Source organism: Capra hircus, chromosome 18, assembly GCF_001704415.2.
Source record: "Capra hircus breed San Clemente chromosome 18, ASM170441v1, whole genome shotgun sequence".
NCBI classification, from domain to species: Eukaryota; Metazoa; Chordata; class Mammalia; order Artiodactyla; family Bovidae; genus Capra; species Capra hircus.
The window spans coordinates 13,096,192-13,123,434 of record NC_030825.1 but is presented as its reverse complement, the minus strand read 5'-3'; the positions used below and the strand labels follow the sequence as shown (position 1 = coordinate 13,123,434).

The 27,243-nt window shown below is 57.1% G+C and overlaps 1 protein-coding gene across 2 annotated transcripts in view; it reads left to right on the top strand.

Annotated features, from left to right (window-relative positions):
• Positions 226-27,243, top strand: part of C18H16orf74 (chromosome 18 C16orf74 homolog) — a 30,180-nt gene continuing 3,162 nt past the window's right edge. The window contains exons 1-3 of one of the 2 annotated variants that reach the window (XM_018061814.1): positions 226-417; positions 1,778-1,841; positions 8,411-8,455. In XM_018061814.1, coding sequence (XP_017917303.1) covers positions 8,428-8,455 — 28 coding nt within the window. In that variant the 5' untranslated portion in view covers positions 226-417; positions 1,778-1,841; positions 8,411-8,427. The remainder of the gene's footprint in view (positions 418-1,777; positions 1,842-8,410; positions 8,456-27,243) is intronic. The other variant, XM_018061813.1, reaches the window with a different exon arrangement.

Genomic DNA, 27,243 nt, shown 5'->3' with positions numbered 1-27,243 from the left:
CCCTTCAGCCTCCCCCACCGGTCGGGCGAGAGGCGGCTAAGGAGAGCGGAGTGAGTCCGCGACGCCAGAGGCGCGGGCGCTGGGCGCGCCCCCGGCTCACTCCCCAGGGAGGCGGCGGGCGGCCCCGCTCCGCCCCAGCGCCGGGCCGGTGCGATCCGGCGCCCGCGGGCGGGGCGGGGCTGCAGTCGGCACCGCCCCCGGGGTCCGGGGAGGGGACTGGGGAGGCGTGCGCGCGGCGGCGGCGGCAGCGGGTGCCGGGATCGCCGGCCGGGGCGGAGCGGGGCCCCAGCGCACTGCCCGGCTCGGGCCATGACCCCCGCTGCTCTCTCTTGTAGACTTGTCGCCGCGGCCCCTCGAGCCCGGCCGTCGCCGCTACGGGCGCCCGGGCGGGCCCCACAGTGAGCCCATCAGGAAGTGGTAAGTGCCCCGCGCCGCGCGCCCCGGTGTGCCCGGCGCTGCCCACCCCACTCCACCCCTCCCTTCCCTTCTGGAAGATACAGCTCTTTCCCGAAGCCGCAGCCCCGCCGAGGAGCGTCCACGCCCCGCCAGCTCCCGCCGCGGGAGGGCCGTCCCTGAGGAGGACGGGCCCCCACCCCGGGGTGGGGTGCGGTAGGGGACCCTCGCGGGCTCGAGCGTCCCCCCCGCTAGTTCTTGCAGACTTTTCTGCGGAGACGCAGGTTTGGGGAAAGTTGGGCCCCCTCTGGCCATGTTGCAACTTACAGCGGGCGCGTGGGGAGGTGTGTCCCCGCCCGTGGAAGCCGCCGGCCCCCCAGTCTCCACCTGCCACCCCACGCGGTCACGAGTTCCTGGGGAATGGGCCAGACCGCCATTCCTGAAAGCTGGAGAGGAGCCCGGCCGGGGGGTGGGGGCAGGAGGCCTGGAGAGGAACCATTTCCCCTCTATCGAGTATTTCAGAATGTATTATTTATGAACCGCCTCACTTAGGGGCCCCCTTCGCTCCCAGGGCATCAAAGCAGGTTTGCAACCGCAAAGGGCGACCACTGTGAACGCGCTCGCCCCTTGCCTGGCCCGCTGAGCTCAGCGGAACTGGGGGGAGGCACTCCTTACTCAGGTGGACCCACAGCCTGGCTCGGCGCCCCCCCCTTGGTGGGCGGGGTCAAGGCAGAAGGGACCTCTCTCAGACCTCCCCAGGCTGTTAGGCCGCGGTGGAATCCGAAAAGTCTGTGCTGGCTGAGCCTCCTTAGCCTCTCTGAGAATGAGGAGGAAGAGGCAGGGAAGGCAGCCTGGTGAGGGCCCTCCTGTAATTGGTGCAGCTTTTGTGGAACAAACACCCCATCTTACAGATGAGGAAACTGAGGATCTCGGAGGAGCATCTGGATTGGCAGGCTGGGGGCGGGGGGCTTCCTGCAGAGCCCCCAGGGGTGCTGGCGGGCAGCCGCTGTCCCAGGCTGGGTCAACTCCAGAAAGCAGCCCCTTACCTGTGCAGGCCACACCCACCATGGGTTCCCTGTCCCCACCATGGATAGGAGGGAGTCGGTGTATTTATGGAAAGACTTAATCCCTCTGCAGGCCCCAAGGAGGTGGAAAGCTCCGCCAGCCTAATCTCCTCTCCCTGGAAGCCTTTCCCTTGGCAGGTGGGTTGCCCTGGGTGGGCCCTGAGCCCCGGGTTGAGATCACCTCTGGAACTTCCCCTCCATGGCCCCGGAAGGAGAGCGGCACCGCGTCATGTTGACTGAGCCCTGCGTGCTGGTACCCATCACTTGCATTTTCCGTTTCCCTTCTCTCGCCTAATACTGTTGTCATCCCTGTTTTACAGATGAGGGCACAGAGGCTCGTAAAGATCAAGTGACTGATCCAAGGTCACGCACAGGGGCGGGCGGGTAAGTGGCGAGGCCTAGCCTTGAACCCTAGCCCTCAGAGTGTAGAATCAAACAGTGTAGGCAGACCTTCCCCGGTGAAAATAATGTGTTGTATATTTACAATAATGTGTGCACCCAGGAGCCCACTCATAGCCAACGCAGCCATAGCCTCCCCTCCGAGCCTGTAGGGGATTGTGTGTGTCCCACAGACAGTGCCACACTGTGGTTACTTTTTATTTGGGTGCAGAGAAAGCAGTTTAGTTTTCTGTTTGTGCTGCAAACCTGAAGGGGATGAGCTGGCCAGCAGCAAAGCTAAGGGCTAATAGTTTGCGACTCCCAACTTCAAGGCTGCTGTAAAAAGGATGACTTGTTTTCTAATAAGCCCCATGATTAGTTAACTGTTAGCCTAACTTCTGTAGAATACCCCTAATTTTTAAACATTTTTACTGATATGTAACATATGGAAAGTTGCGCGAATTGTACGTGTTGAGTTTGACCTCAGGCTCAGAGGGCCAAGTATCATGCTCACATTCACATGGCCAGTCACTGGAAGACCACAGCTTGACTCTGGGAAGCCCAAGACCGTGCCCTGTGACAGCAAGGCGGGTGCAGGCTTGAGTGGGCACCTGGCCTTCCCCCCCAAGCCCATCGTCTTTCGTTTCCTGTGGGCGAGCAGCTGTGGGCCAGGTAAGTGCCCCCTGCGGGTCTGTGGCCTAAAGCCCAGGAGAGGCTCATGTTTGTATTCTGTGTACTAGAAAGGGAGGCATGTTAACGCTTGTAGCATCTGTTCCCAGCGCAGTCCCTTTGGCTGCTATTGTAGGAATTCTAATCCTGTTGCGAAAGGAAAGTACCATTTTTTTTTTTAAAAAAAGAAGGAAACCATGATGTGTCTTAGGCCTGCTGGGAACCCCCTTGGCCAGTCTGTCAGCAGGCCTTCCCTGTGTTTGCAGTCAGGGGACCTGCCCGAGAGCTGGTCCCGGGCTCCCCCAGCTGGGAGGGGAACCTGATTCCATCTGGTCTGGTGGGTCCACCCACCTAGGCAAACTGTCACATTCTTTAGCTATGAGTCTCCACCCGTGCCCTCTCCTCCGTCCTCCAGCGAGGTCTTGGTTAAGGGAGTGAAGGCTCGGTGTCCCTGTCAAGTCACGAGCTCCATGGGGCTCTTCCGATTCCGTCTGGGAGGTGACTCCAGAGACCGTGATCAGGCTGTTAGCCTGACTCTGCCTTTCACTGACTCCCTGTCTAGGCCTCCATGGGCCACGGGCCTCATCTGGGAAGCCCAGGTGGCCACCTCCATGTAGGGTTGCTAGGTTTAGCAAATAAAAAGAAAGGCTGCCCCGTTCCATGTGAACTGCAGAAAAATGATGGAGAATGTTCAGCAGGAGTCTGTCCCGTACAGGAGCTGGGCATCCTGTATTTTATTTGGCAGTTTATTTCTCTGACCGCTCCCAGTTCCAGAGATCTGATTCATCCCTGGAGGGGTTTACTTCATCCCCTACAGCCCAACCTCCGTGATCCCCAAAAGCAGAAACCAAAGGGAAGCTAATAGCAGATCCCTTGTGCCCTGAGTGGTTCTGATGTGTTCCACGGGCAGTGCTGCGTCTTTATTACTTTACACTTTGTGCAGAGAACACATTAGTTTACTGTTCTCTTTGCATCAGGAACTGCAGGGAGCGGGCTGGCGAGCACTTCCCTGCTGCAGGCTGATAGTTTGGGGCTCTTATCTGCAAGGCAGCTATAAAGATAGGAACAGACATTTTGGCCAAGGGTGTCCTCTGCCCTGGAGCTGCCCAGGCTTCAGAGGGGCCATGAGGGGCCATTTGGTGTGCAAAGTGGCCGACATCCATCTCTCTGGCCACTGCTCAGGGGAGAGGCAGACCCCTGCAGGAGGAAGTAAGTTTTTATCTCTCACTGCCCATCCGTGTCACCAGAGAGGGTTCTGTCACGGCCGTTTGGCAGTAGGAAGATATTATGCCCAAGTGCAAGAAAGGACCTGTTTTAACTCAAGCTGTTGTGCAAATAATTAACAGCCTGATATTTTGAAGGGAACATAAACAGAACCTGATTCGATATGAAAGGGTGGTTTTTCACACTCCTGCGAATGTGTGAAAAAGAGAGTACATTTATACCTAAACGCGCGGTTCTCTTGGGCCTGACGGCTTGCCTACCTTCTTGCCAAGCTAGGGGGCCCCCTCCCATGGAATCTTTTCTTCCCACCCGTTAAACCTTTATTTTCTAATTGCACAAATGTGTGTCTTCCGGGAATAGACCTCAGCGTGTAGAATGATAGACATAGAAGCCATGGGGTGCAACTGACCTGGCTTTGAGCTCTGGCCTCCCAGAGCTGCTGCCGGACCGCCCAGAGCTCCACTCCTTCATCTGTAAGTCACAGATGCGATGATGTTATCTCGCTGGGTGTTGTCAGGTTTAGGAATTTTTGTAATGAACTCAGCCTCTTGAAAGCATTAGCTTGACATCTGTGTCAGTGGTGAGGATGAAGTTTAGGGGGACGTAGCCCGCTCCCCACAGTCAGGTGTCTGTATGGCTTCCATTTGGACAGATAAACATCCCATCTATCAGGACCGTCTCCCGCAAAGGCACCTGCCATCTCTGCTGGGGGCAGCCCCAATCACTGAGGGAGTGGAGTGGATGGGGCGCTGTCCACGGTCCTACATAAACCACCCTGGGGAGTGCCTCTTCCTTCTGCTGTAACTGGCTACACCTCGGACTTGGGGACCGCATGGCAGGCTCCCACACAGCGTCCCCACAGGCTGCTGAAGGGTGACACCGTGACGCTGACAGATGATGATGATGGTGACGATGGCTCCAGGCCCTGTCCTGGAGGCTGGGTCAGGATGCTGGTTCTATAACTGAGGACTTGGAGCCGGAGGGGCGGGGGTGGGGAAGGAGGGCGGTGAAGCATCAGCGTCTCAGGCTCAGAGAGGAAAAGGACTTGGCCAAAGGTCACACAGCCTGTACAGACTCCTGGTTCCTCTCAGCCCCTCCCAAGGCCACTTCATTCCTCCTGCCCTTGTGGGGCGTTACAGCAACGTGCATGGGGGTGAGAAAGGTCGGTTGGTGAAAACTTCGTTTGGAAGTTTTGGAAACCAGAAATAGAATCATTCCACCTAGCCCTGACCTCACCACGTGACATTTGCTTGACCCTCGCACAGCTCCCCGTCCCCTGGTGTCCACTGGATCCAGGCTGCCAGCTCCCCCTCCTTCCTTACCTTCCTTTTTTCCCTGAATGTTTGGAGATAGGTATTTCTCAAGTCACAGGACAGCTTTAGCAACAAAACCTATCCATTCAGGACAGTTCTGGGAGGAGCAGGGAACCAGAGCGCCTTCCCCCAGCCAGAGCCGCCGCCCCTGGCCACCCCTCCAGCTGCACCGGAGACGGGTAGGGGAGGCCACCCCTCCAGCCACACCGGAGACGGGGTAGGGGAGGCCACCCCTCCAGCCACACCGGAGACGGGGTAGGGGAGGCCGCCCCTCCAGCCGCACCGGAGACGGGGTAGGGGAGCTGGATGTGATGTTCCCACTGCATTCTGGCTCTGCCGGGGCAGGGGCGGGGGGTGCTCCGTGGAGTCTGGGTAAATAACTGCTCTCTGCTTTACCTTGCTGAATGCTTCCCTTGAATAGTTTCCAGTTTCAGAAAAGTTCCTAGAACAGTAGGAGCTAACGTATATCCTTCACCAGAAGTGAGCGTGTAGCCGCAGTTGCTTCATTGGCGTGGATTTCTGGCCAGACTCTGAGAGTGAAGCTGCAGAAATGATGGCCCGGGACCCTAAACACCCCAGTGTGTGTGTCCTCAGAGCTGGGACCACCTCTTACAAAATGCAGCCCAGCGATCAGAATCACAAAACTCGACCACAGCCCCATGCTGTCACCTCCTGGACAGGTGTCTTTCTTTTGACCATTTTACTACTTTCCAAACTAGAGACAGAAGCATGTCGTGAACGCCCGTGTCCCAGCGTCAGCAGCAGACAAGGCAGCGCCCCGCACCCTCCACGCCTCTGCTGCTGTTTCTCTGTTGGGCTTTACGGCAGCGTCCTGCCGTCGCTTCGTCAGTGTGGACTTCAGTGTGGATCACTGTCGTGTAGCCCTAGGGTGGGATGTGTCGTGTAAGCTGTTGGGTTGGGCGGTGGCCAGCGTGTACCCCAGACAGAACAGAAGAGCGTGGACTGTGAGATCAGAGTTCACTGCATGGCTGAGATGTGCTGTGGCCAGCGGGGGCCCTGGGAGGTTGCTGTGGTCCTGACCTCAGGGCCACAGACCCCTGGGCAAGAGGCCCATGAGACAGACGGGAGGGGAGCTCTGGGGTTGAAAGCGTAGGCTTGGAATCCCTACCCCACCACCTGCTCCCCATACAACCCTTCTGCAGGTTAACTAACTTCCTGGTGCCTCAGTTTCCCCATTAGCAAAGTGGGGGTCGGAACGGCTCCAGTGTCACCAGGCTGTCGTGAGGCTTAAACAGCCGTGAATGGAGGCACTCTGGAGGGCGCTGGGCACAGAGTGGGTGCTCGAGAGAGGCGCCTTTCCCTACCCCACAGGACTTCTCTGGGGCTCTCCCTTCCTCCAGCGCCGCACACCCCCACCCAAGGAAGGGTACACACTTCTGGCAGCTCATCCCACCCATTAGAATCGCCCCGCCCCTGCCTCCAGAGCTTTGGATAAGCCCAGTCCAGACTGCAGCCCAGGCCAATGGGGAGCCTTTGGGAGAGGGACCTCCTGCCAGGCTCTGATTCCCAGCTCCGGGCCTGCTCCAAGTAGGAAGCGTCCTTTACACGCAGCCGTCCTGACTCTGTACCCATCCGTGTCTGACTGTCCTTCTTGCCCTCTTCCTCCCCAGTCAATCCCCTACCCGCCCACAAGTCCAGCCTGGCTAAAATTGAAGCCTTTGCCCTGGCCACTCCTCCAGACTGACCCCTCCTGGGGTCCTACCATCTCACCAGCCTGTATATCACCCCAGCTTCCAGCAGCTTCTCCCCTGCACCCTGGCTGCCCCGCCTTCTCCAGTGCTCAGACTCCACGGTTTCTGACCCGGAGCTGAGCATCTGAGTCCCATGGGCCCTTGTTACAACATCGATTCCGGCTCAGTGCACCCAGGTGGGGCTGAGAGGACGCACTGTTAATGAGCTCCTGGGGGTGCCGAGGCTGCTGTGAGCAAGGCCTGGAGGGGGACTGGCCTGCACAGCCCGCTAGAATGCAGAAGCTACTACATGTGCTCAGGAAAACCCCTCCACTATGTAGCCAGCCTCCAGAGACCCCACAGTGCGGCTCAGCCTGGGCCCTTCTGTGGCCTGTTCCTCTGGTCCTCGCATGTCCTCTGGGCCTTTGCACATTCTGTTCCTTCAGCCTGGGGGTTTCCCGCTTGGCTGGCTCCTGTCTTTGGGGCCATGGTCCCCAGGCCTCCCAGGCTGGGACCGGAACCTTCCTCTGGCCTCCTGGCCTCAGACGGCACCACTGCACCCTTACTCAGGTGCAGGGTCCCATTCGGCCTTGTATCCACCTGTGTCTGGTCTCCCAAGATCAGATGCCAGGATGGGAAATGTGTAAGAAGTATATTGAGGAAAGTAGGGAAGGGGGCTGGGAGGCCTGGACCCAAGGAATGAGGGAGGAGGAGACAGGAGGATGGGTGGGGGCAGCCATGGACAGTTGGCCAAGCCAGAGTCAGCCGTCAGGGTGCCTATCTCAGATCCCAGCCTCCCATCCAGGCTTGCACCGCAGGGGTGGTGGAGACCTGTAGGGTGCTGCTCACGGCCACCCCCCGGCCCCTGGTGTCTCCCTGTGAGTGCAGGAGTCCCCATTCTCAGCCTCTCAGAGCCCCGAGCACCCCCCTGCAGAGCTTCACAGACCCCTGAGGGGGGGTCCTCGTGGGGGTCAGGGCAGTCCTGGGTTGGAACCCCAACTCCACTCCTAGTAAGCTGTGTAGCCTCAGGGAGCCACCACCACCTCTCTGAGCCTTGATTTTCTCATCCATAAAGTGGGGACAGTGATAGCACCTCCTAGGGTTGTAACAGAGTCAAATGTCAGGAGACTGTGAGCCGCTGCCCGTTTCTCCAGCAGCTCCTCAGAACACCCGCCTTGCAGGGAGATGGTGGGAGATTTTAACCCCCACGGACTGGGGACTGGGCTCCTTTCAGCCGTTAGGACGCAAAAGAATTTGCATTTTAGGAGAGGAGGCCTCGTTTGAACAGAAGGCACACCACACCCATCACGGGGCTCAGGGCCACCCTGCAGCCCCTCCTGGGGCCCTCTCATCCCTGAAACAGCCACACGGTGGCCCCTCAAAGGCAGGGCAGGTGCTTCGGGTTCTGCCCCATCACCCAGGCCAGACCTCTCCTGCACTCCTCGGCCGCCGCACTGGGCCTCCCTCCAGTGTGTTCAGCTTTGAGATGCCTGAAAGTTTTTTCCACCAGCACACAGCAAATTCAGCCCAGATGTAGCCAGCAGGCGCCGTGACCTCGGCCGCGGTTTCTCTCTGCCGCTGCTTCCTGTTGTGCACCCATCAGGCCGGGAGGGGGCCTGGCCGGGTGGGGGCCTGGCCACGCGTGGCCGATACAAACAAGCCTCTCCTCTCTCCCCAGGCTGCAGAGGCGCCGATATGGGGCTGAAGCTGACCTGCCTGAAAGGTAAGCGGGTGGCTCTCTCCCTCCAGCTCTTAAGGGGCGGGGGGGCGCCGGGGGGAAGGTGGAGTGAGGCCCAAGACAGGGCAGACCCTGAGACCCCGGCGGTGCTGCCCTGGACTGGGAGGGGGCACTCCACTAAAGGTAGCACCAAGACACAGCAGGCGCCGTGTAAGTGTGTGCTCTGACTCTGAGTGCTCCTCCAGGCCTTTCTTCCCCTGGAGCTGAGTGTTGGGGGGAGACGTTGTAGTGCCCCCTGCCACGCCTCTGTTGCGCCTATCAGAGGGATGCACTCCAGGCCGTGCAGGGTCAGGGGTAAGGGGCCCTGCAGGACGGTGCCAGGCATGCATGGGGCGGGGTCGGGGGGGTTTGCTCTCCACCCTGAGGGCCTGTTACCACAACACAGGTGGTGAGCTAGGTAGTCCCACCTGCTAGGGGCTGGGCAAGGAGGGCTAGGAGAGGGGCAGGACCAGCAGGGGGAAAGTTCCAGGATGCAGAATCATTGAGGGGTGTTGTAGGTGTTGGTCGAGGCAGCCCAGACCTCTTTCTTCTGCTCTGGACCTTTCCATTCACTGTCTGGACATCCCGGGGGCCCCTCAGACCAACGGGGCCCACAGGAAGCTCGTTATTGGGGGACAAATGCTCCCCCCATCTCCCCAGCCTTACATCTGGGAGTCACCCTGACGGCTTCTTGCCCATGTACAACATGCCCGCCAGCCCTGATTCCCCTCCTGCAGGCTCCTGCTCCATCCTTCTGTGACAGGGAGTCCTCGGGAGGTCCTGGAGGGTCCCCGCAGGGGGGAGGGACCAGACTTCAGGTCCTGGGCTGGGATGTGGCCCTCAGTGGGGGCAGAGTACATCCATCTTGATGAACAGCTCCTCCAAGACCATGGGCCAGTGGGCAGCAGCGGTCTCCATGGAGGAATCAGGGGAGGTGCTTGCTGAGCAGGTGTCCAGGAGAGTAGGGTCCTGTGGTTGGGTCCAGAGACTGAAGCCTTGGGGCTCAAGAACGCTCTTCCCTTAGACCGTGCTGGGCACAGAACAGGCGTTCAGGACAAGCTTTCTGTTCTGGTTGTTAGTTGTGGTAAAATAGACATAGCATAAAGCTCCCCCGTTAACCATGTCTCAGCATGCAGCCCAGGGGCATTAAGCGCATTCAAGTTGCTGTACAAGCGTCATCGCCATCACCGCCAGGGCTCCTCCGTCTTTTCCAGCTGAAACTCTGTCCACATTAAACACGAACCCTCCCTCCCTCTCTCCAGAGCCCTGACCCCCACCACCTACTTTCTGTCTCTCTGAAAGTGCCCCCTGTGCGCCTCCCGGAAGCGGAATTGTATGGCCTCTGCCCTTTTGTGTCTGGCTTCTTTCAAACTCGTCCGTGTCACAGCAGGCGTGTTGGGACCGCCTTCCTTTTCAAGGCTGAATGCTATTCTGTGGTGTGTGGGCCACGTTTGGTTTGTTCACCCCTCGATGGACGCTCGGCTGCCTGCAGGTTTGGCTGTTGCGCCGTCTTTGACAAACCAAGATGCTGGAGGGGCCTCCGGGAACCAGCTGCCTCCCTGCCTGCGGCGGGGGGTCGGCCAGGGGAGGAGGTCCAGCAGCCTCAGGTGCTGAGAAGCCCTGGGAGGCGCCCCCCATCCCACCCCCGCCAGCAGGACTGAAGCCTGGGCGGCAGCCTGAGTGCTCCTGGGCTGGGAGCTTTTAGAAGGGCCCCAGAGGAGCTAAGTGCTGGGAGGAGTGTGGGAGCGGGGGGTGCTCATGCATATTTCATTGCTGGCTCTCCAGGCCCACCCATCACCCTCTCCCACCCCCAGCCGCATCTAGCCTTGGTCTCTGGAGATGACGAGGCCCACACAGGCTTGGGTGTGACGCAGGACATGGGATGGGGGTGGGGCAGGGCATAGGAAGCCCTCTCCCTGGGCTTGACAAAGACCACCCAGGTCCCCCACCAGCCCAGGGGCCTGGACCCTCCCCCTGTCAGAGCCTCATTCTTACAGCAGACTGCTGAGGGCTGGGTCCTGCACCCCTGACATCCGTGGTCGTCCACGTGTGTCCTTTGCTGCCCACAGGGGCAGGTCCGCCTGGTTGTCGGTACTAGGATATGTAGTCTGGGCACCGTCTTGTGTTTCGTTTCAGTTCAGTCCAGTCGCTCAGTCATGTCTGACTGTTTGGGACCCCAGGGACTGCAGCACGCCAAGCCTCCCTGTCCATTACCAACTCCCAGAGCTTACTCAAACTCACGTCCATTGAGTCGGTGATGCCATCCAGCCATCTCATCCTCTGTCGTCCCCCTCTCCTCCCGCTTCAGTCCTTCCCAGCATCTCATGTTTATTTTCTATTTCACATCGAGTGCGAGGGCTATGTCTCTGCAGGCTGTGTCACTTATACAGTGCTTGAATGCCTCTGTCCAGTTCTGCCAAGAATGGTCTTTGGGTCATTTCCGGCATGCTGCTCTGGTGGATAATGTGACTTTGAGTGTCTCTGCCCGAAGTACTGGTATATTTTGCTGCCCCGGTTCTTGGCTGTGGCTCATGTGATCTTTCAGCTGCGGTTTGCGTGATGTAGTTCCCTGACCGGGATGCGAACGCAGGCCCCCTGCATTGGGAGTGCAGACCACCAGGGAAGTTCCCTCTTTGTGAATTTTTTTTAAAGTTATAATTTATTTGGGATAAATTCCAGAAATCAAGATGATCTGGTCAAATAATAAGGGTGAATGGTGGCATCTTCCTGGGGGCTTGGCCCTGGACAAGGCCCTGGTCTGTGCATTCTGAGTGGAACTGTTGGCTCAGCCATCCCTCCTCCCACTGTGAAGTGGGCACTTCTGGGATCCCCAGTTTCCAGATGAGAAAGCTGAGAAACGGGGAAGTCACGTACTTGCCCGGGGCCACGCAGCACGGACCCAGGTGGGATTTGAACCCAGGCAGGCTGTCCCAGAGGCCTGGCTGTAGCCACCACTGGCATGGCCTCAGAGGAAAGCCTTTTAATTCAACTCTTGAAGTGGCCACACTCACCCAAACCTTTATTCACATGGTCTCACATCTTCACATGAGTCCTAAACTTAGTTCATCTTAACATTAGCTCAGGTGGTAGCTTAAGTTAACTCAAACGGTGTCTTTAAGTTTCCACTGTAACAGATCATCATAGACGGGGGCGGGGGTGGGGGTGGGGGTGGGCGGGGGGCAGTGGTTCAAACCACAGAAGTCTCTTCATGTTCTCTCCCAGTTCTGGAGGCCTGAAGTCTGAAACCACAGTGGGCCATGTTCCCTCTAGGGGCTCCAGAGGTGGGGTCTTTCCTGCATCTGCAGCTCCTGGGGGCTCCAGGCGTCCTTGGCTTGTGGCCACTTCCCTCCAGCCTCCTCCCCTGTGTGTCCCTGGGCCCTTTCTCTTAGAAAGACATCCCTCTGCTTTTGTCTTACGAAAACACCAGTCTTTGGACTTAAAGTGAAAGGTCAAAGTGAAGTCGCTCAGTCGTGTTCAACTCTTTGTGACTCCATGGACTGTATCGGACGGAACTTTCCCAGGCAAGAGTACTGGAGTGGGATTGCCATTTCCGTCTCCAGGGGATCTTCCTGACCCAGGGATCAAACCCAGGTCTCCTGTATTGCAGGCAGAGGCTTTACCTCTGAGCCACCAGGGAAGCCCGGTCTTAAATACAGGATGATTGTATCACAAGGTCCTTCACTAATTACGTCTGCAAAGAACTTATTTCCAAATAAGGTCAGAGTTTGCAGTTCTGGGTGGGCGTGGATGGGGGGGGACTCTCCTCAAACCCACCACATGTCACTTCACCTCTGAGCCTCCCGCGTTGGGGACAAGAAGGCAGTTCTCTGTTTTAGTTTTAGAATTTGCTCATTGCCTGTCTGGCGATAAAGACGCGGCTCAAGGTGGGCGATCACAAGAGTGTGACATCTGAGGGCTGTGCCAAAGTCCTTGTGTTTCTGGTTCCAAAGGAGCGTGGGGACACTTTGAACGGGCTCCGCGTGCTCAAGGCCCAGCCATATCAGCCGTGACCTGTGGGAATGGTCCATTGTCCCGAGAGCACATCCCTAGCTCCTTCTAATGTAAAGGCTGGTGTGCCCTGGGCATCCCCCAGTCACTCACCTCGTCCTCACTATATCTGGACAGCGTAGCTAACTTTACAAATGGGAAGACTGAGGCACAGGGACCAGGGCTCAAGGCCCCAGGGCGAGTCGTCAGGGCTTGGCCCAGCAGATGGCACATGAGGGTGGTGAGGGGTTTCCCTGATTCGTGAGCAGTTCTGTCCTGGTCAGCCTTGAGGGTGGGGCACCACCAGGAATCAGCATGGTGGGGCCCTGTGGTTTTCAGCGGGGATCCCCAACCTGCAGTCTCAGCATCACCTGGGAACCAAACAGAGGTGAGAATTCTGAGACCCACTTGGACCTGCCATGTCAGGAGCTCCGGCATTTCTCACACTCTCTCTGAGGGCTGCCAGGATGTGCTCAAGGTGGAGAACCACTGGCGAGGTGACTCTGGAGTCAGAGAGATTGGGTTCAAATCCCAGTCTGGCCTCCAACCACTTCACATGCCCAAGCCTCAGTTTCCCCATCTGTGAAATGGAGTGATGAGTGGCAGCATCTCCTGACCAGGTGTCAAGAATGATCTGAGATGAGCACTAGAGATGGTGCCCCCGGGGTTCCTGGCCCTTCATGCCTTCCTACTCTGGAGGAGCTGTAGCTACAGCTGTGTGGCGATCCTGCTGGGGAGGGGGGGCGGGGGTAGGTAGGGTGGGGGGAGTTATCTACAGGTGTGGCCTTTCCCACTGGGGTCTCCTTGGGGGCCTGGTGTGGTCTCTGGGACTCCCCAGAGTTTGCTGGCTTGAGCGCCAGCCGACTCCATCATCACCATGGGGACGGGACCCAGAAGATGGGGCTGGTCCTAGGGGACTGTCCTTCTAGGGCAAAAGGGCCAGGGGATGGAGACTTTGTCCAGGTTTGTTGTTTGGTTCATTTGTTATAATAGGCTTTATTTTTTAGAATAGTTTTAGATTTATATTAACAGAAAAATTGTGAAGCGAGTACATGGTTGTCTACACCCCACAGCCAGTTTTTCGTGTAGTCAGCATCTTACATGAGTGTGGTATGTTCTTTATGGCCAGCGAACTGATATTGATCCATTATTTTAACTAAAGTGCATACTTTATTCTCTTTCCCAGTTTTCACCTGGGTCTGTCCATGGATCTGATCCGGGACCCACTGGGCTGAGCCAGTTTCTCAGAAGCTCCTTCTGTTTGTGACCTTGACCATCCTGAGGAGTATGGTCAGGTGCTGTGCAGGTTGGGTTTGGCTGATGTTGGTAGGTGTTTACAGTCTCTTTTGTGGAGTATGTGGTGATGGTGAGGGTGGAGATGAGACACAGGTGCAGCCCCCAGGCCACTGGGACCCCTGACTGCCCAGACGTCCTTCCTGGCTCCCTGTGGCGGCTCAGAACCTCTGCTCCCACTAACCCAGGTTTGGGCGGCTGGGAGCTGGCAGTTACAATAATGCCCATTTTTCTGATTGGCGTTTAGAGGCCCAAGACTAGCCTCAGATCACAGCAGAGAAAAAAAAGACATCACCCTACAGAGCTCCCTTCCAGTGTGAACATGTGGTTCCAGCTGTCCTGCAGCAGGGTCCAGAGTTGGTGGAGAGAGTCTTCATCTTGCAGTGCACGGAACAATATTCTGGTCAGAGGGAACAGCCAATGCAAAGCCTCAGAGACAGGAGCAGACTTGGTGAGCTGTCAAGTGTGGTTGGAACTGGAGGTAGGGGCAGGGGCCAGGCGGAGAAGCTGAGGCCCTGGAGCAGGCAGGGCCGTGAGAGCGAAGGTGTTCATCAAGAATTTCTCTTCAGAATCATAGGAGGCACTGGAATCACTCGAGGGTGGAGACCTCATCCTCTGTGTAACATCAGACTCACTCGAGAGGCTCACGGGAGGGGGTGGCCCTGGGCCGCTGATCAGGGCAGGGATTCTTTGTTTCTTTCCTTTAATAATTGTGTTTATTTATTTTTGGTTGTGCTGGATCCTCATTGCTGCCTGAGCTTTTTCCTAGCTGCGGAGAGTGGGGCCTACTCTCTAGTTGCGGTGCCCGGGCTGCTCACTGCAGTGGTTTGTCTTGCTGTGGAGCATGGGGCACGTGGGTTTGGTAGTTACAGCGAGCATGGGGCACGTGGGTTTGGTAGTTACAGCGCACAGTTCAGCAGCTGTGGCCCCCGGGCTCCAGAGCACAGGCTCAGTGGTTGTGGCACACGGGCTTAGTGGCCCCGAGGCATGTGGGATCTTCCCGGACCAGGGATCTGAACCCGTGTCCCCGCACTGGCATGTGAATTCTTTACCACTGAGCCACCAGGGAAGCCCAGGGATTCAGTTTGGATGAAGCTGTGCAGCCTGGGGTGAGAACCACTGTCCGGGGCCCATGCCCTTGCTATTCAGGGGACCCTGTGGTGTAGACTGACTACCCAGAGGTGACAAGGACCAAGTGAGCTTGGCTGGGCTTCAGGGAGGCAGGCTTCAACCCAGGGCTTCTCCTGGAACCTCCTGTACAGATCTCTGCCCAGGAGACAGGGGCTCGGGGGGCTTGGAGCACCCCCCACCCACCGCCTACTCAGAGGAGGGGTGGGCAGTCGCAGCCGGTCATGAACGCCGAGGCAGATGGGGCTTAGTCCATCTCCGCCCAGTCCCAGGGGCGAGCTGGCAGCCCTCTTGGCTCAGAGCAGGGATTTACCCCTGGTCAGGCTTAAGCTAAACCCAGCACCTGCTGTCCTCCCAAAGGAGGGGGCAGAACCCAAGTCTCACGGCAGGTGGGAGTGGAGAGTCGCTGTTTCTAACTGGGGCCCACACAGGATTAATCTGGATCTCCTCCTTGCACCCGGGGCTCCACAGGGGCAGGGATCACGCTGCCTTCTTCATCCCTGGAGCCCTGTTCCCGGCTGTGGGTCAGCACCCAGTAGGGACACAATCAACATTGGTAGAAAGAACACGCCTTTGAATTTAACTGAGATGCACAGACCCTCCCAGGACCAGCCCTGACTGGCCAGGGCAGCTGTGCCATCTGATCCCCTCGCCCAGGTCAGCGGTCCACTCCTGCCCCGCACTACCCCACCTCTTCTGTTATCCACTCGGTGAGGCTTTGAGGAGACTCACTCATGATGCCCTGCTTACAGGTGGGGCTCCTGAGGCCTCAGGTGGGAAAGCTACCTGGCCCGGGTCACACAGCAGCCGTGCAGGGGCCCCAAGGGCCTCTGGATCCTGACCAGGCACCTGGACATGAGCCCCCCGACCCCAGCTCTGTGCCCGTAGTTCCCTCTGGGCCGGGCCTGGGCGAGGTGCTCTAGAAGTGCTTGAGGGCTGAAGGAGGCTGGAGAGGGCAGGAGGGAGGGGGCTGGACTCGCTGCCTGGTGCTGGCGGCTCTTGGGGGCTGGGGGCCTTGTGCTGCCCCCAGGGAAGGGAGTGCTCACCAGCTGTCGGCTGCCGGCACATGCATGGCCTGGGAGGCTGACCTCTCTCCATCCTGGGCTGTGGTTCCCAAGCCTCCCAGTAGGGGTAGGATGTGACCCTGGGCCACGTCCACCTCTAACCCATCCTTCCCCACCCACCCCCATCCTTCTGCTTCTGCCTCACAGACCTCACGGTGCCCAAGGCAGGTGAGTGTGAAGCTCAGAGATGGGTCAGTGGGTCCAAGTCTCACGTGACCTGGCTGAAGGTCTTCAATCCCCTGAATCAGTGCTTTTTGTTTTTAACTACAAAGCAGGCACAGGGCCTCCAGGTGGCGCTGGCCAACGCAGGAGACATAAGGGATGCTGGTTCAATTCCTGGGTCGGGAAGGTCCGCTGGAGGAGGGCATGGCAACCCACTCCAGTATTCTTGCCTAGAGAATCCCACGGACAGAGGAGCCTGGCGAGCCACAGTCCGTGCGGGTGCAAACAGCCAGACGTGATTGAAGCGACTTAGCACACGCACATGTAGCAGGTGCGGTTAGACCCTGGGCGGGGCGGGCTGTGGCTGGGGCGGAAGGAGGCTTGTGGGGTGCCGTGAGTGTGCATAAGTGGCTGCTGGGGGCTGTTGTTATTACTGAGATGACCCGTGTGCTTTCTTCCCTTCCGAATGTCTTTGGAGTTTTCTTTATGACCGTGGGCCAGGCCCCCGTGGCCAGACCAACAGTGAGTGGTCCTGCTGTCTGGAGCGGTCACTGACTTGCCCAGGAGTCCAGCACACAAAAGGACAGCTGTGTTCTGTCTCTCCCAGGGGGCCACACAGACCTGTGCCTTAGGGAGCGCTTGTGGTGTCAGCGCCCACCGTGGGCAGCTGGCAGCCGGGCTGGCCAGGGGCAGGTTGCGCTTTCATGCATCCGTAGCTGAACCTCTGCCAGTTCCATGGGAGGTCAGGAGCCGAGATGACCATGTGGGGTTGTCCTGGATGGAGGGGAGCAGGCCTTTTATATGGCCATCTACTTGGGGGGGCTGGCCTAAGAGCTGGTGCCTCCCTTGCTTGCCTTCCCCCCCCCCACCCCAAATCCCACCTGACAGTTTTCTTAGGCTGTGGGTAGGTGCTGCATGGGGCTGGGCTGTGAGCCCTCAGTGGGCAGCGCTATGGGCCACTGGGGACCAGCCTGGCCCGCAGGGTGAACCTGGGCTGCACAGCCCAGCATCTGTACTCAGACCGAAGGCTCAGACCAGGTGCCGTGGGACAGGCGCTGACACCCGTCACAGCCACTGGCCACCGCCAGCCCCTGCTCCTCTAGACATGCTGTGATGGCCCAGCCAAGGGCTGCCCCCGGTGGGTCAGAAGGGTGAGCCGTGAGGGGAGCACTCTGCAGCTCTGAGTGGGTAGGGAGCCGAGTCCAGCATGAGCCGCGAAGTGAAAGGAACACTGCCACCACCTGTGCCGTGTGCTTCCTCGCTCAGTTGTGTCCGACTCTTGCACCCCATAGACCGTCACCTGCCAGGCTCCTCTGTCCATGGAATTCTCCAGGCAAGAATGCTGGAGTGGGTTGCCGTGAAGGAATATGCCTGTGATCATATGATCTACAGATACATAGACTATTCTGGAAGAAGGCAGTAATCATGGCTGTCTCCAGGTGAAGAGGTGAAAGAGAGCTGGGTGGCGGGAGAGTGAGGTGACGGCAGGGCTCGGATGGACCTGAGTCTCTCCCAGGAGCCCATGTCCCTGACCTGGGGACACCAGCTCGACCTCATCCCCTGGACGCTGTGAGGTGGACTCCCTGCAACCACACACTGGGCCACGCTCCTGAGTGGCTCAAGGAGAAAGGAGTGTTCCTCGTGGCCGTCCCATCCCCTTCTTACCTCTCCAGGCCTACACTCCTAATCCTCCCCCCAGCCCCTCACTGTCTTTTCACTGTCTTACTGCGTCACCTTGATCAGACCTCTCCTGCAGCAGAAATGCCTCACCACCCCCCACCTTTCTCCCATTCCACCTCCTAAATCTGTATCAATCCCTCAGAAAATTTTTTATTTCTTTTTTAATTATTTTATTTTTTTGGATATGTAAAACACCTGCATGGCACAGAATATAAAATGGACAAAAGGATTAACGCAGTAAAAACCAGCTCTCCCAGCCACCCGCCAGAGGCAGCCTCCCAGTCCTCCGTGGGCTCTGCTGTCTGGCTGCCCGTCTGCACCCATCTTAGGCCTCAGCTGCCCACAGCTGGGGGACACCTCCTTGTCCTCAGGACCCAGGCTCCCCCAGGGGCTCCTCAGTTTTCCCTGAGTAACACCAGTCACCTCCTTTCTCTGAGACTAACTGGAATTTTCTTGCTTAATTGCACAGTAATAACCGCAATATTCTATTAATAGCAGTGATGACTATTCATAGCAGCAGTAACAGTATGGCCCCGCTAAGCACCTGCTGTTGGCCAGGCTGCCCCAGACAACTTCCGCCTAACCTCATGTTTCCTTACGAGCATCCTACAGGTTACGGGCTAGTATCTAGAGCACAAGTTCGAATCTTTATTCTGGCAAGGGGCCGACCACATGTATAGTATCTTTGCAGCTAAGGAAACACAGGCTCAGAGAGGTCAAGAAGCCTTGCTGAGCCCACACAGCTGGCGAAGGGCAGTCTGGGGAGGCCAGTCCCGCTGGCTCAGGCCGTCCTGAAGCCCCTTCTCATGGCTCCAGCCACACAGACGTGCAGCAGGGCCACTTGAGACAAAGGAGCCAGTCACTCTCAGTGCCCACTCTGTCTGCAGTGCGCAGATATTGCCTCAGTCAGTAGTGGTGCTGACCGTGGTTCTTAGCTCTTGGGTAGAGCTGCCAGATTTAGGAAGAAAAAACAAAAAATGTGGGATGACTTTGAAATAAACAAGGACTAGTTATCTAGGATAAGTATATCCCTCATATAGCATGGGCCGTAACTCTGAAAAACTGGTTTGTCCTGAGTCTTATCTGGCAACCCTACCCCCAGGGGACACTTGGCAGTGTCTGGAGACACCCTTTGTTGCCACAAATTCGGGAGCTACAGCATCTAGGGACCAGGGTGCTGCTCCGCCCTGTCCAGTGCTCAGGACGGCCCCACCACAGAGTGTCCTGGCCCCAGACGTCAGCAGTGCTGAGGCTGGGGACCCCGAGCTGCACCCATGACATACCACCCACGGCCCAGGCAGCCATCGAGGGCTTTGCAGATTTTCTTTGACCTCAAGTCTCCATCATGCTCTGAGGGCAGGCCTACTCTTGAGTCCATTTTAGAGGCCAGTAGACCAAGGGCCAGGCTTCCCTGGTGGCCCAGCGGCAAAGAATCTGCCTGCAATGCAGGAGACGCAGATTCGATCTCTGGGTTGGGAAGATCTCTTGGAGAAGGAAATGGCAACTCACTCCAGTATTCTTGCCTGGAGAATCCCCATGGACAGAGGAGCCTGGCGGGCTACAGTCCATGGGATCACAAAGACTCAGACAGGACTGAGCGGCTCAGCACAGCGCAGGGAGGCAAACACACTCCCCACTTTGCAGCGCCTTTCTCTGTGGCTCCTCCTCCCGAGTTCTCTCTCCAGGAGTTCATCCCTGACGCAAGCTAGGGCTTTTTCCTTAATTAAAAAGAGATTTAAAGCATCCACTGCCATCTCCACTGGGCCGAGCTGCCGAGAAAAGGTAAAACCCCGCCCGCCTGCCCTGGCCTCATTTGTAATAATGCAAGGCTTTCCCCTTAATTGGAATTAAAAAAAAAAAAGATTAAGTGCATCTGGAACCCTCAGAAGCATTTGTCCATTTGTTTTTTGGAAGATCAGCACTAAATCCAGACGCCTGGTCAAGTCTGAGGAATTAGTGCCAGCCCCAGCCTCTGCCTGGCCCCAGGGCCTTTGCGCATGCTGCCGCTGACCCACGAGCCCTCCCCACCATCTCTGTGGCCACGTTGGGGAATCTTTTTCCGATTCCCACCGTCTCTTCCAGCTCTGCTGTCCCCTCCACCCTGCCATCTGTTCTTTCCTCCTCCAATCACTGACCCAGACTCTGCCAAGGTGAACTTGCTTCCCAGCCTCCAGGAGGACAGGCTCTGCGTCAAGTCCCCTGTGACTTCGCTGTGCCTCTGTGTGTCCATCTAGAAGGTAGGCTTCATCAGGAGGACCGAATCATGAATCCCCGCAAAGTGCTCGCACAGCCCCCAGCCTCCTGTGAGCACCGTCATCACAGCCCAGCCACCTGGGCCCCTCCCAACAATGTCCTGGATCAGAGGGCCCTCCTTATTTTTTCCAGCCTCCTATGAAATCTCTGGGGTCCCAGTTTGCTGCCAGGGGCTGGAGCAAGAGGTAGAGGAAGGCAGTGAAGCAGGGGAGAGGAGCAGAGAAACATCTGTTGAGACTCTCTTGTTCTCTGCCACGTCCCCAATGCTTGGAACGATGCCCAGCACACAGTAGGTGCACCATAGCTCTGTAGACCGAGCTGGGGGGTTTATTCCTGAGCTGCAGGGGAGGAACATATCCCCTCCCTCTGCGGGTGAGCAGGTCAGACTTGGGGAGTCACAGCGGGAAGCAGGACCTAGAATCAGACTGGGTTTCTCCTTCCCGAGCCTGGGGCCCTGCCAGCCCAATAGGAAAAAGGGTCTTGTCTGAGTGTTCAGCTAGAACCAGGAACATCTTGTCAGAGTCACTCCAAACAGCTGTGTGACTGCAGAGACGAGGCCAGGGCCTTGGCCTGCACTTAGAGGGCGAGGGGTGCTCAGCATTGGCTGAATCAGTAAGTGCAAAGGTTAGAATGTCGTGCTGTTAGTAACTGCTTGTGCTATTGAGCGTGCACTGCAAAGCTGGCTCTGTGGTTTCCTCACCTGCCGCGTGCAAGTCAGACCGCTTGGCTAGAGGGAGGGGCTTCCGTGTGGCTCGTCATCCTCTCAGCGCCCCCTGGAGGTGGGGATTGTGAAGTACCCCCATTTCTGCAGGTGGAGCTACTGCCAGGTGGGTTGAAGCCCAGCTGTACGTTCTGGCTTCCAGCCGCACTGTGTGTCCAGCAGGGCCTCTGTGTGAGACAGTGCCTTGGGGAAGCGTGGGTGCAGTAGCAGGGATGTGGTCCCAGGCAGGGTCCTGGAGCTTTCTCTTAGGGTGCTGATCAGGTGCCATTAAAAAAAGAACCAGCAGAGGGCGCCCTTAAGCCACAGTACCTTTGTTGGGGCCGCACCTGCTCTTGGATCCTGCCGGGGTCATTCTGGGGCCTCTGGGTGGCCTAGGGACCAGGAACAGTGCTGTGTTCCCCGTGCCTGGAAGGGGGTGGGCATCCTGAACAGAGGATAGGCCTGGCTTAGGATAGGTCTGGAGGATGAGAAGTGGTGGCTGATGACAGAAAGAGTGAGTTGGGTCCTCAGGTCTGGAGCCACCTGGCCTCTGCATGCCCTCAGACATGCCGCCTCCCTTCTCCGAGCCTTGGTTTTCTCGCTGGAGAATGGCCATGGCCCTGGCATCCACGAGGGATGGTGTGCGGATTAATGTGGGCTCGGCCCAGAGCCTAACCTGGGGGCTGCTCAATCGAGGGTTTCGGGGGAGGCGGCAGCAGTGTGCCCCTCCCAAAGTGTTTGTCCCAGGCCGCTGCTCCCGTGCTGGGCAGCCAAATGCCCCACACTCAGCCTTCTGTACCTACAAGATGGGTAGCATAGTTCCATTTTTCCAGCCCTGGATTCTAGACTTGGAGAGAAAAAACGTGTTCGCAGGCACCCTGACTCAGGGGGGCCCTGCCCAGCTCTCAGACTCACACAGGAGCTTTTGAAAGTTCTGGTGGCCCCCCTGCCTTGGATTGTTTTTCAAACCTCCCAGGTGGCTTAGGAAGCCAAGATGGAAAACCACTGCCCAGGAGCGGGTCAGGGGCAACGGCGGAACTGGGTTTCAGAGCTCACTCACAGAGCCCCAGCGTTTCCTCCGCGGGAGGCAGGCAGCTGCCACCAGGAGGCCAGGGAGGTCTGACCTGGCTTGCTCTATGTCCAGCTTGATTCATGTCCTGGGAAAGCGTGTACCCCAGAGCAGAGCCAGGTCATGGTGGGTGACAGCCACCAGCCAGGAAGGCTTCCTGCGCATGCTCCCTGTCACACCCCTAAATCGAAATATTGGACGGCTCTGGGGCCCTGGGATTCCCTCTGCCTTTCCCTCTGGGGGCCTGGGCCCCTGGAATCCCAGCCAGGCCCTTCCCCTCAGGAAATGGGCTCTTAATGACCCGAGACGGGCACATAATTAACAAATAACCATTCTGGCTTTAGCACAAATGAGCTGCTTGTCTGGGGCAGGGTTGGCATTTGTGTTTAATCCCCAAAGTCGGCTTTATCTCCCCAGAGCTGCTCCCGAGAGCTCAGCCACTCCTGCTCTGGAAGGCCCAGAGGGCTGAGAGGGGCTGGAGTCCTGGCCCCCTCCCTCCTTGCCTCCTCTCCCGCCTCCTCCTCCTTCCTCTCACTTTTCCTTCCCTCCTCCTCTCTCTCTCCTACCGCCCTCCTCCTCTCCTCCATCCTCTCCCCACTCTCATCCTCTGCCTTTCTTCTTCCCCCCTCCGCTCCCCCTCCCCCTCCTCCCCTCCCCCTCCCCTCCTCCCCTCCCCTCCCCCTCCTCCTCCCCTCCCCTCTTCTTCCCCTCCCTTCCCCCTCTCATCCTCTGCCTTTCTTTCTTCTTCCTCCCCCTCCCCTCCCCCCTCCCCTCCTCCTCTCTCTCCCTCCTCCTTATCCTCCTCCCCCTCTTCCCTTCCCTCTTCTCTGCCTCCAGCATCTCTCCAGGGCCCACCAAGAGTGACCTGATGCTTCCTGATTAAGAATGTGGGCTTTGTCACTGTGCTCCCAGAACATGTTAAAATGCAGATGTGGGCCCTGGGAGGAGCGGCTTTCCTCCATTAGCATTTTCTTTTAGAACTTTGGAATACTCACTGAGGAAGGGGCCTTGGAGGCTGAGCAGGGAGGCTCCCTTCAGTTACAGACAACAGTAATCAGAGCTCAATTTTGTGGCCATGCTCCCTGAGATACCCTTTGGGGATGATTCTGGAGGAAGCTAGCAGGGACCAGCACCCTCTTGGCCCCAGCTCACTGGGCAAGGGCTTCTGAGGAATTCATTCATTCCGTTCATTTCCTCATGCCCACCACCTGTCACTTCCCAGCAGCAGCCAGATTTGGGATTTGGGTTTGGGTTTTGGCATTAACGAGCCTCGGGCTTTTGAGGTTCTGTTGTTGCCTATTAGGACGTCAGGCATGTCCCTGATCCAAACTTCCCAGCTCCTGGATATGACAGAGCTGACAGAGGCAAACCACAGCCCTTGGACCAAAGCTGACTGCTCCTCGTGTTTTTCTAGATAACAATGTCTTGGCACACAGCCCCACCCACCCATTTACGTATTGTCTGAGGCTGCACTTGCGTTCAATGGCAAACCTGAGAAGTTGCAGCAGAGACTTTGTCGCCCGCAAAGTAAAACATACTTACTGTCAGGTCCTTTTCAGATAGTTTTCCTGGCTCTGTTACAGGATCCTGGTTACAAGGAGCAGCAGCTTTTGGAATCAGACTGACTCGGGTCTGGGTTCAGATCCTGCCCGGCCACCTGCTGGCTGCTCACCACTGTGCAAGCTCCTATGGTCTCTGGCCCTCGGTCTCGCACCCGAGCTCACCCCTCCCGGTGTGGCCTTGAAGACTGTAGGAGGAGCTATCTGGCATGTGGCAGGTGATCCCTAAACGCCAACTGCTGCAGTGATAGCAGGAGGGCTTCCTGCAAGTGGCTCCTTTGTATCTGTTTACCATTCTGGGCTTCTGCGTAAGACGGCAGGAAGAAACAGCTCTAAGGTTTTAAGGAAGGTTGGCAGCGGCCTTGGTGGGTGCTCCTGAGGGGCTCGTCATCTGATGGAGGGGACGTGGCCCCTTTCTACAAAACTAACCAGCCTGGTAGATTTAGCGGGGGCCGCAGGGGCTCTCCAGGAAGGAAACAGGACTGGGATTTCCAGGACAGGCAAGCTGTGCTGACTACTGTATCAGTCACCTACTGCTGCATAAGAAACGACCCCCCGAACCTAGTGGCTTAAGGATTTAGTATCTCACAGTTTCTGTGGGTCGGAGATTCGGGGACAGTTTAGCTGGGAGGTTGTGTCACAGAGGGTCTCAGAGGTTACAGTCAAGCTGTAGGCTGAGCCCTGGTCTCGTCTGAAGGCTTGCCTGGGCTGGAGGACCATGCCCTAGGTGGCTTCCTCCTGTGCCATTGGCCCACCAGCTGGGCTCCCCCTCAGGCCATTTGAGCGTCCTCACACGTGACAGCTGGTTCCCTGAGGGCGAGAGCAGGCAAGAGCAGGGTCCTGCCTGACCTGGCCATGGAAATCACATGTCTTCTGTCTTCATCTCTGCGTTGGAATCCACCCTAGGGTCCATCCCTCACTGGAGAGGAGGGGAATCAGACTCCACCCATCAGGGACATTGTTGAGGACCACCACACTGACCCGGCAGGGGTGATTAAGGAGCTGTCCCAGTGGGGGTCGGGGAAGCCCAACCCACTGCTCGGCTCCTGCTGTTGGCTGGGGGCTCGATACCTGAGCTAACCGGTCCAGTCTGGGGCTGTTTGGGGAGGAAAAACAAAGAGGCAGGGCGTGGTGACAAAGATCTGAATACTGAGTTCAGCGGTGCCTGAAGTTGTTTTTGATTTGAAATTGAAAGCACCCCTGTGTGCTCTGTCCCAGGCAGGATGCTAGGTTCTAAGGACGCATGGGCCAACAAGTAGGGGCTGTCCTTCACACGCTCACAGTAAAGGCATATGGGACTGATTGTTTCGAGATTGGCACCAGAAGGCTGAAGGAGCGGGGTCAGATACCCAGGGCAGCTTCCCCATAGGAGAGCCTGTTATGCTGGGGTTTGAAGGGTCAGGAGGAGCTCACCACCCTCCCAAAGCAACAGAGAGCACTCCAGGCAGGAGCAGCCTGTGTGACGTTGCAAAGTGCTGGGGAGCCCAGGGTGTTTGGGAAACTGTGAGCAGTTCAAGGGGTGTGGGCAGGTGGCAGGGAAAGTGAAAGTCGCTCAGGCGTGTCCAACTCTTTGCGACCCCGTGGACTATACGGCTATGACCAACCTAGGCAGCATATTAAAAAACAGAGACATTACTTTACCAACAGCGGTCCATCTAGTCAAAGCTATGGTTTCTCCAGTAGTCATGTATGGATGTGAGAGTTGGACTATAGAGAAAGCTGAGTGCTGAGGAGTTGATGCTTTTGAATTGTAGTTTAGGAGAAGACTCTTGGGAGTCCCTTGGACTCCAAGGAAATCCAACCAGTCCCTCCTAAAAGAAATCAGTCCTGAATATTCATTGGAAGGACTGATGCTGAAGCTGAAACTCCAATACTTTGGCTACCTGATGCGAAGAACTGACTCATTGGAAAAGACCCTGATGTTGGGAAAGAGTGAAGGTGGGAGAAGGGGACAGCAGAGGATGAGATGGTTGGATGGCATCATGACTCGATGGACATGAGTTGAGTAAGCTCCAGGAGTTGGTGATGGACAGGGAGGCCTGGTGTGCTGCAGTCCATGGGGTCGCAAAGAGTCGGACACGACTGAGCAGCTGAAGTGAACTGGACTATGCCGTCCATGGGATTCTCCAGGCCAGAACACTGGAGCGGGCAGCCAGGGATCGAACCCAGGTCTCCCACATTGCAGACGGAATCTTTATGAGCTGAGCTACCAGGGAAGTCCAGGTGGTAGGCTTCAAAACAAGCTTGGGGCAGACTGTGGAGGCTGACTTTAATTTACGATCAGTCTTTCCCAGAAGGTATTTCATGACTCATGGTTTTGTGAGATGTTAACAGGTGTTCCTCCAAAAACAGAATCCAGGGTTATTTAAGTTCAGGAACCCCGGGGTGAAGCACAATGACAGCAGCTTCCTCGGTGCAGGACTTCTCAGAGCCTTTAATGCTCCAACAGGCAGGGGATCTCCACGAGAAGGATAGAGTAGATGGGATTCCCAGACTCACTGGATCGTAGACCCTCCCTCCTGAGGGAGTCTGTGGAGGCAGTGTTCAAGGGAACACTCTTTGGGAAATGCTGTTTGCAGCTAGTTGCTGAGAGCTAGTGAGTGTTTGGGTATGGTCAGGTTTGCAGCTTCTGGCTGCTATTTGGAGGGTGGGCTGGTAAGGGATCAGCCAGAAGGTGGAGAGGCTCCCTAGGAGCATGAGGAGGGGGAGGAAGACTGCCACAGATGTGAAGTAAGTGGGTCTATGGACGCTTTTTTTGTTCAGTCGCTCAGTCGTGTCCAGCTCTTGGCAACGCCGGGGACGACCGCATGCCAGGCTTCCCTGTCCTCCGTTATCTCCCAGAGTTTGCTCAAACTCTTGTCTATTGAGTTGGTGATGCCATCCAACCATCTCATCCTCTGTCGCCCTCTTATCCTTTGCCTTCAATCTCTTCCAGCATCAGGGTCTTTTCCGTTGAGTCAGCCCTTCACATCAGATGGCCAAAATATTGGAACTTCAGCTTCAGCATCAATCCTTCCAATGAATATTCAGGGTTGATTTCCTTTAGGATTGACTGGTTTGGTCTTCTTGCAGTCCAAGGGACTCTCAAGAATCTTCTCCAGCACCACAAAAGCATCAGTTCTTTTGCACTCAGCCTTCCTTATGGTCCAACTCTCACATCCATACAAGACTACTGGAGAAACCATAACTTTGACTAGACGGACTTTGTCGGCAAAGTGATGTGTCTGTGGTTGGTTAAGTTGGCCGGAGGGCTGGAGGGCGAGGAGATGGGGGTAAGGGGGACTGCTGCTGAGGCCCTGGTTACTGGCACAGGGTTGATGGCCTTGACTCAAGACGGGATGAATGAGGTTGGGATTTGGCGAGAGCACCTTCATGTCAGCTGGGCATGAAGACTGGGCCGGATTACCTGAGATTATGGGAGAAAGAAGACAAGGATTGCAACAATTTAGAAGAAAGAGATTCCTTGACAAATGTAACTTACTCAAAGGGACAGAAGGAAAGAAAATCTGAATAGCCCCACCTCTTACTAAAGAACCCCAATTTGTAATCAAAAGTGTTTGCACAAAGACAGTTCCAGGCCCAGACAGTTTCTCCAGTGGATTCAGTCCACCGTGTAAGGAAGAAACAGCACTGACGTCACAGACTCTCTCAGAAGATAATTTGTGGGGGACATAACTTCGTGCACGGCGCTGCCTCGTGCAGGCGTGGCTTCCAGCTAAGCCTGTGGCTTTCCTCCACTCGGAGTTGTGTTTTGAGTACCTGCTCTGTGTCACAGCCCCCAATGTTAACATGAGTGACCACAGCAGAGAAAACTTATACCCTGGCCAAGTCGCGCCAGCTCGGACGGGTCCTGACGTGGGCATGCAGAGCGGTCCCCTGGGCCCTGCGTCATGGGGACC